Source organism: Myiozetetes cayanensis, unplaced genomic scaffold (assembly GCF_022539395.1).
Source record: "Myiozetetes cayanensis isolate MyiCay16 unplaced genomic scaffold, myiCay2020 scf6-25, whole genome shotgun sequence".
NCBI classification, from domain to species: Eukaryota; Metazoa; Chordata; class Aves; order Passeriformes; family Tyrannidae; genus Myiozetetes; species Myiozetetes cayanensis.
Window position 1 is genome coordinate 53,339,040 of NW_026087853.1, and position 9,375 is coordinate 53,348,414.

Genomic DNA, 9,375 nt, shown 5'->3' on the forward strand with positions numbered 1-9,375 from the left:
CCTGTGTGATTGCTTTGTAGCCAAATTAATCCCGCTATGCACAGGACTTGGATTTGGGTGTAAATAGTTAAAGGTAGCGCTGTTCCTCACTTGATCCTGCAAGTCTCGGTCTCCGTTGCTAGATATCAAAGGCAGCTGGATAGTTACTGAGGCTGCAGAGAAATGCTGAAGGAAAGCAAACACTCCCAGCAGCATTTATTGGTGGGCAGGCACGGCTCTACGCAAATGGCGCACGTGCAGCCGGCGAGTTGCGTCACACGGCTCCCTGAAGTCAAGTATTTTGCTGAATCAATGCCATATGGCCTGACAGTCTTATCAGAGATCGATCCTGTGTTGTGCAGCTGTCTCCCTTTGCCATGAGGATTTTGTTGCTTTAAGAAAGGAAAAGGAGAAAGTGAGCTATGGCCTCTCCAGAGTAGGGTGGCTCGGTTGGATTTGAGACTGCAATGCGGGTTCCCTCCAGAGGGGTTGGCTCTGGAGCTTCAGGGTTTTCCATCAGCTATCTGCCAGACAAGAACATCACCTGTAGCCCAGAGAAATACTGGGTCATCTTTTATTATGTAAAATTTTAATAAACTGGTGCTTTCCTATGGTTTTGCTGCAACAGTTAGGCAAGTACTTCCCTGACAGACATTTTCCACTGTTGCTGGTCACCACAAAACTGCCCCTCTTATTTCTGAAAAGAACAGTGAACTGATGACAGCTTATGCTACCGACATCATCAAAAGAAAAATAAAATTTTCACCATCTATCCCTTTTTTCCAACAGGCTGACTTAAACTGCAACATCCAGGATGATACAGGAGCATTTTACGGAGTCACTAGTCAGTATGAGAGCTCAGAAAACATGACAATCACCTGTTCCACCAAAGTCTGCTCATTTGGAAAGCAAGTAGTAGAAAAAGTAGAGGTGGGTGTTGTGATGGGATTTGTGGGATGATGCTCTGGTTCCCTTTTATTTTACTTGGGCTTTCCTCTCTCTTGTCTTTACGTGATCTTACCTGGCGTTTCCTTCCTTCCTTCCTTCCTCTAATCCTTCCTGAAAGAAGACTTTTATTCCCAGCAGTATTTGGGTTCATTTTAACCCATGTGTGAGTGGTAATAAGCCCCACACCCACATCTGTTATCTGCAATACAGTTTTTTTATAGGAATTTTAGCCTAGAGCTGTAGGTTGAGCCTTTATAGATGTCCTGGTCACTGATCATGTCCTTCTTACATAAAATATGTTTTCTAACCATGGTGACCATAAAAAAGGTTTTAACCATTTCCATTATTCCAAGCTTAGAGAAAGCCAAAAATCCCCAAAAGCCACTAAGTAACTCATCTGAGCAATTGCTAGCTGAGCAGCTGGAGTCCAAGAGTCACAGCCTTTCCCTCCTTCAGCCCTTTATGAGCCCCTGCAACCTAAGTCAGCCTGGTTTTCTTCTAACTGTTGTCTTGCATCTTTCTGTAGTTCATAAACTGCCTACTAAATCATGCAATAATATATCAATGTTTGTATGTGTATACATAAGCATAAATATAAGCTTATTTTTGCTGTTCTCTTTGCAGACAGGTGGCTCAAAACTCCTGTAAAATCATCTTACCACTAAGTTTTCTGCTTAATTCATTTTTACTCAACTTCGACTTTCCATTCTGTAATCCTCATGTGTTCAGTTTGTCAATTCACAGGTTAGAGGAACAAATTGTGATACTGTAATGTTTCATAATTAAGGGCCCTTGAATTTTTAGCAAGGCACTGCATAGCTCAGGCAGGGAGTCAGCAAGTAGGTGTGTGTGTGTGTCTGAGCCACTTTCTCTTTTTTCTGTCTACACAAAGAAAGGAAAAAACAGATTTAGTGGTCACTTTCTAAATGTTCTTTCTTATTTTTTAGACTGAATATGCAAGGTTCGAGAATGGCCGATTCGTGTACAGGATAAATCGCTCTCCAATGTGTGAATATATGATCAACTTCATACACAAGCTGAAACATTTACCAGAGAAATACATGATGAACAGTGTGTTGGAAAACTTTACAATTTTATTGGTAAGGGCTCACTTCTTACTTTTCCATTTCTAAAATATTCTCAGGCTTTGTATGTCTTGCTTAGCTTGTAAAGTTGAGAATCAGTCTGCAGATCCCTTAGTCATGTTGCTTACTAGACAAGCCATCCCACTGACTTCAGAATAATACTCTTGGAATTGGGCTCCGTAGACGCTGGGATGAAAAGGCTCAGCTGGCTGTGAACATGAACAAACATCTTTGTTATTTTCCACAAATTCAGCTTACTTCTCTATTTTTTTTTCCATACAAGTCTAGTGTCTGTAGGGAGCCTGAGGCAGTAACTTTGAACCACCCCACGTGTTCTTACTGAGACTCGGCTACAATACCACAAATGTCAGTGGGGCTAATTAGTTCTTGGGAGGGGAAAACAGGCAGTTAAGGCCCAACAGGTGATCTAAAGCACAAAGAATGGTCGGTGTAGTGTCCCTTAAGCTGGTTTCATCAGTTATTACCCAGTTTGCTTTCAGTGCAGTGGCACCTCAGCCAAGCTGAGGATTTGCTCAGGATTGAGGGCTGGTAGCACAGGGAGATGTGGGGCTGCAAGCACAAGGTCATGTTCTCCATGCCCAGCTCCCTTTGGCAAGAGAACACAAGGTGATGAGGGTCATTTCTTGTCTCAGCCCTGGTGTTCCCAAGCGGGTAATGTCCTGTGTCCCTCTTCCTTCCCCCAAACAGGTGGTAACAAACAGGGATACACAAGAAACCCTGCTCTGCATGGCTTGTGTATTCGAAGTCTCGAACAGCGAACATGGAGCACAGCATCACATCTACAGGCTTGTAAAGGACTGAGCAGTTATTTATACATACACTTCATTTCACTTCTTTATCAAAACACAGACTGTAAACCTCAACACTAAGTGGCAGTGCCTCTGGCCCAACTTTCACCCACATTTTTCTAAATCCTGTTTTAGTGAAGTCATTTTTAATGTGTTCATATATAATTGTAGCTGTGAAATTCTGGTACAGTTGTAAAAATTATTTCTAGAACTAAGTGTTCTTCAAATTTGTAAACCACAGTTCTTTGGGAAGACTGTATTTAAGAACCTAATGCCTCTGTCTGAGGAGGCCTATTTTTAATTCTGATAGAAAAATGTATGACAGAGCATTTGCCATGGGGAAAAACTGACAGCGTTTATAAGAATTTATTTTGGGTTTTTTTCCAACATGAAATACTTGTTTTACAATGCAAGTGAAATTGAAATGAATCTTTAGCTATAACTGTAAATGAGTACACAAAGTTAATAATCTTTATAGAATTATCTTTGTAACTAATTAGGGTGGAAGATATGGACGAATGTAATTCACTAAATTATTTTTTAAAATGAAACATTTTTCTGTTTGAAACCAAATGAAAAATATAGCCTTAAGAAATGCCTGATAGAAACAGACAGGTCCTAAAATTAGGCAAATTTTGTATTTTTTTCTCAACGCTAAAACTAATCTTCTAATCCATTAAACTTTCAAACAGGTATTGCAGAGAAGGAAAACATCATCCCTTACCCCTAACATATCTAGTGTATTTTAAAAGAGTATAAAGTTGTATTGTACTAATATGAAAATTTGATTATTTAATGAAAAAGATGGCTCATTTTGCAATAAGTAGGTAAATACTGAAGATTTAGACTTGCATTATATGTAGTCTTGTGTGTGCAGTTATATTTTATATGGACAACTATGTTTTCTAAGAAGTTGAGCAAAAAACTTGCAACTCTGAAATGAACAGATGAACGGAAACAACTGACATTGCAACAGCATCGAGTAATTCGTAAATAGAAAGCAAAACACTAACGTGTTTGAAAGAAGAATATGTACAACTCTGAAAGGATCAACAGCTTTAATATCTATGAGATGCTAGAAAATCACAACCAACAATCAGGCAAAGAAGATTGGAAAGTGGAGATTTTTTTTTTTCTCCTTTTCCTCTCAATTATGGTGCTCTTACACCTCTCCCAGTTGTCTCTCCAGTTCTGACTGGCAAAGACCTTTATACAAAACAAACACATACATACCACGTGGGGTCTGCTGTCCTTTTGCATCCAGATGTGGTAGTATTCATCCTTCTGATATATTCAGGGAAGACTCCAGGAAGTGAAGTACAGCTGGAGATATTTTAATACTGTAAGGATTTGAACCATGGATGTGGGTGTGAGTGATTGTCTGAGGTAGCACATGTGAGAGCAGTAGTCTCATTCCTCCTGGTCACATCAGAGAATATTGCTCTGTTTCTTCTCTCCTGCTGCAGCCCCTCCATTGCCTAAGCAGTTGTTTGGGCAGGTGCTGGGCCAGCAGCGGATTCTCATGTGAAACCTTTGTCTGAAAGGCTGAGGGCTGCCCGACCAAGCACAAGCCACCTTAGAGATCAGTCATGAGCTATCAGCAAAGAGGGTTCTTGGGAAACTCTTTTGCAGTCCTGAATCAAAGAAGTTAACATTTAGCAGGTCCCTCCTCCCTGCCCTTTAGCAAACTGCACTCACACTATTTAAGTGTAGAATTTACTTGCAGGCACAGTGCTGCAGTCTTCAAAAAAGAAGGTTGGTGGGTTTTTTTAATATTATATGCCTGCGTAGTAGTTTCTGTTAGAATTGCCCATTGTTGAATTCTCTAGACTAGAGCAGAGCCTAGATGAGGTAGGGGGTCACTGTATGTCTGCGTCAGACCAGGTTCAGACTCAGCACTGGTGAGGCCTTGGGTTAGAGAACGATGCAAACACCACCGAGGGGAAGGGCAACTGCTTTAATTCCTCCGCCCACCTCTGATCTGACTCTGGTAGGTGACTGATTGCTGTGATGTCTAGCTGTTACCTGCTTGTGGATATTAGGGCTGATGATCTTTCAGTTTATATTCTGCGAACTGAACAGAGAAATATGTCCATGGTAAGGTCTCTTTTAATGCTCATTTTTAACACTAACAGTCACATCAGGAAAAGCACTGCATTGTAACAGCCTAACGGTAGCCCTTTATTCTAAGCACTTGGTGTTACAAGTCAAAAACTACTTTGTTTTTTTGTTCTAAAGTTGTATTTTGTTTAGGGTTTGAATTGTGGGTTTGGTGATTTTTTTTATTTTTATTTTTATTTTTTTGTTGTTTGTTTAATAACAAGCAAACTCTTTAAGGCATATAAAGTATGTAAGTCAATTTGCAAAACCAGGTACAGGTTTTTTTTAATAGAGGCTGGCACACTACATATGCCATAACTATAGGGTATAAACAGTCACAATGTTTATTGGTGTTCACATACGTAATATTAGGGAAACTACTTCCATCGTCTTTTCTTTACACTTCTGTAAATGATCCATACCCTGTATATGTTAATTCTAAAAAGCCTTAATCCTTCAACTGTTGAGTGTGGGGTGTGTAGTCCAACAGGCTGCCTGTAAACTGTGAGCTCTTTTGTAAGCTGGAAGTACTTATCTTGTTACTGTTACTTTTTGTAGGAACCTTTTAATTGAGAGCTGCCAAAGCATTACAATATGCAGTGCCTTAGCATTATATTAGAACCTTTAGCCTCTTAACATAAATTTTATATGTTGTTTTATTAATTGGTTCCAATTTTTAAATATCTGTATTTTTTCCCACAGAAAAAATATTACTCTTTGACTGCTTGGTCTAAACCAACCATCTCTGTACAAGTCAGTCCCATTCCTACGCAGTTAAATGCCTATACCAAAAGGAAAGGTTACAGATTCTTAGTTCTCCGTGAAGAAGTGAATTGTATTAATAAATGCTGCCTTTTTAAATTTCATGACCAAATAATTAATTGTGACTCTTCTGCACTCTAGCATGAAAGTGCCTTTGGTTTGAAATTCCAGCTTAGAAAAGTGCTGCCATAATAATGACAATTTGTAGAGAGACCAAAAATATTTAGTTATCACCGTAATGCCTTTGGTTTATTGGAATAAGTTGAATCTACAGGCCTCCATTCACAAAAGAGCACCATTCATTGCAAAGTGATTTTGCTAATGATCAGCCTGCTGAAGAATAATCTACTGTTTGTCATTTCTGACAGCATTGCAAACCAGCAACTGATTTGTCTGTGATATAAAAATGAAAATATTCACGTTTATATTCTCTTCATCCAGTCACACATCTGCATAATGAGAGATCCATATACTGCAGAATTTCAGTGGACAGACATGACTTCACTGATCTCCTCTAATAATATTTCGGTATCTGTGAAGATTCTTTGTTTAGACACAAGATTTTGTTTACAAAGTCATGCGTGCTGAAAGTCAGCTGCATAAACCGAGATGGAAATGGAGAACTGAGAACAGCTATAGGAAAAATGCAATTGTGTGTTTTTAAGCATTGAAATGTTGGGTGTGAGCATTGTGGATGAAGGTGCTGTTAGAGAAACTCTGGCCAGCACGATTCAAAACACAGGGTTGTTTTGTTTATCTCCCAGATGATGTCTTGGAAAAAAAATTAGCTCCTCTTAATAACGTGTCTGTATTTGATACCTTCTGTGAACGGGGGCCATACTGTACACTACAACTAAAATTGATGGGAAGAGGAGCAAGATCTTAAGAAAACAATGTTAGAAAGAACAAATATCAGCAAAACCAAAAGCTGTCAGAGGGAGTATATAGTTGTGAATACAATTTTAACTTGATTGTTGAAATATTTGATGAAAACTAAGATTAACTTTTTATATAGAGAAATATTGTGACACTGTGTGGTAAATATTGTGATAATTCAAGTTCCCTTTCTCTAAAATATTATTTTTGTTATTCCTTCAAGGTCTAAATCTCACTTACCTCTATAAGACATGTAATCCTGTTGAACATAATGAGACTGAAGTAGGGCAAAGACACTTTAGCCCCATAAGCAGAGCAAAACATTTTCAGTTATTGCCAAACATTGCAGCTGTACTAGTCAATACTTGTGATAAACTACACCTCTGTCTCATTAAAATAAGAATAATGGTACCATTTGGGGCTGTTAAAAATTACTACTAACAAATGTAGTTTTATTTACTTGAATTCTAGACCGATTTTGTTTAGGTACTTGCACCACTATTTTGAAGGAATTGCAGACATAATGCCTATTTCTCACTTTCTCCCGCAGCTACAGCTCAGTAAGTTTGGCAGTAGCTTCTTCTGTTAGACCTCCATGGGATGGGCTATTGGGAATAATGAAGGGTGTACATTAATGTTGAATGTAAGTAACTGGCCACTTTGGGGCAGATACAGCATTTGACGTACTAATCCATATCTATTTATTTTTCCACTGCGAGTCCTGGGGTGTACTTACTTCCTGAAGCAGTTCCCCTTGGAGTTTTCCTGGAGCACTCAGTCAGTCATACTGAGAAACTCCTTTCTTTGACCCATGAATACACTGATACACATGCCCAGTCACACAGCAGATGTGTATAATAGAATCCAGTTTTGTACTTTTCTCAGGATGATCTCTCCCCCCTGCCTTACCTTTCATAACAAGATGTTTAGCCCCCTAAAAAAGATTAAGGCTGGATAAGTCAAAGTACAAGAAACACTTCAAACATCTTTATCTTTTAACTTTTTCAGGTCATTCTTGCTGAGATCATGTCATTAGTTTTAGTGTGTATATTAAATCTTAAATGCACTCAGTTGACTAAAAGGAGATGGATCCCTGTTACCTCCTTACCGAATATATGTTTTTGTTTTGTTTTGTTTTGTTTTATGGGCCTCTGATTCAGGCTCATGACTGCAGACAAAAAATACAATATGTGCCTGAAAAAAAAAAAAAGACAAAAGAATTTTATAACATTGAAAACCTTAATAGCCTTTAATTCTTCAGTACATTTTATGTAAAACAGGTTGGGTTTTTGTTTTGTTTTGGGGTTTTTTTGCCATGTGCATTTGTTCACATTTGTAAATGACTTAATGGAATTCTCACTTTATGTTTATTTGTGTAATGTGTATAAAATGGGTTTGTGACTTAAGCATATTCATATATGGTCAGTGGTTACTTTAATATTGTACTGCTGCTGGTAACTTTTGATGTAGAACTTGCCTTTTGATGATAAAGTACCTCTAGGTTAGGCAGGGAGGGAAGGCTCTTGGAAAAAACTGAATGTTCTCCAATGTTTTCTTAACATATTTGCAGAAGCTTTCAAAAGGAGTTTCAGTCAAACCTCTTGGCAGTACAGTATTCTTGTATTTGTTATTGTCTGTGTGTAGGTACTGGTACCTTTTTTTTTTGTTTAAAATGTTTTAAGTGTTGGCTTTAAAGTGAATTTATCTTTAGTATGATAGTAATATGAAAATTATAGGTTTTGTGTGCAGAGAATTTTTTTATAAAGTGCTTTGTAAAAAAAAAAAATGTATTCTAGCTTTTGCGGTACATATGTGTGATAACTTTAATATCCATGACAGTTAAGTGCAATTATTTCATCACTCTAAAAATGCTATTTTTGTGTCGGTTACTGCAGGTGTTTTCATGTCTTTGCAAAGTGACACATTTTGATGCCTTCTTGATAAAGTGGTAGAATTTTTGTAGCTTTCTAGAAACTTTGTATTCATACAGTATCGATTGAAAATAAAGACAATGAAAGTGTTTTGTGCATTTATCCTAATCTCTTACATCGATCTGTTTTTAATGTTGGGTTTAACTTTCAGAACTATTTTCGAAAATAACACAAGGCCTGACTTGCAGCAATGTCTCTGTACCTTCCTAAGGGTACAAAGGAACATCCAGTAGGGTTTACAAAAACCTGTAGGGGTGGCACTCAAGGCTGGCACATCTGGAAGTTCTGTTCAACAAGGAGTCCATCATCCTTCCTCTAGCTTGTGTGTTTTCCTAAAGAAACAGTGGTTGCAAAACAGCCGTTAAACTGCACTGTTAAAATGGGAAAAGCCACCCAGGCCCCTTTATTCCGGAAGCAGGAATGATCTGTTTAAAATCTTACATAATAAACGGTTCCAAATACATCACTAACTTGGCAACTAGAACTGATTGAGGAGAAAGGTAATTACCTAAGGTTGAGGTGTGTCTTCCAGGGCAGTGGGAACTGTCACACTCTGCGGGAACTGAGGTCCTAAAAAGGTGGCATCTTTTCAAGAAACTGGTTGCTTGTTTTTCTTAAACCACTTGCCCCTCAACTATCAGCTGTACCCGTAGCATGAGAGGATGAGGATCAAATAGCCTCCCTCATTCACGAAGTGTAACCACCTAGCTAGGAAAAGAAGAAATAGAGAAAGGGTAAGAGAATAAGAGGGATATCCTGAATCAACTGGAATCAATGGGAAAATAACCAGAAATTGGCAGAGAGAAAAAAATTAGTACATCTGGCTCATCTCTGCTTCAAAAAGGGAGCAGTGGCTTTTGAATAAACCACATGCCCCTCCCATAC

At 38.4% G+C, this 9,375-nt stretch overlaps 1 protein-coding gene across 7 annotated transcripts in view; it reads left to right on the forward strand.

Annotated features, from left to right (window-relative positions):
* The window catches only part of TEAD1 (TEA domain transcription factor 1), a 157,843-nt gene extending 149,255 nt beyond the window's left edge, over positions 1-8,588 (forward strand). For all 7 annotated transcript variants that reach the window (XM_050335493.1, XM_050335491.1, XM_050335495.1 and 4 more), the window contains 3 exons: positions 769-909; positions 1,875-2,027; positions 2,721-8,588. In XM_050335493.1, coding sequence (XP_050191450.1) covers positions 769-909; positions 1,875-2,027; positions 2,721-2,834 — 408 coding nt within the window. In that variant the 3' untranslated portion in view covers positions 2,835-8,588. The remainder of the gene's footprint in view (positions 1-768; positions 910-1,874; positions 2,028-2,720) is intronic.
* The last annotated feature ends 787 nt before the right edge of the window (positions 8,589-9,375 follow it).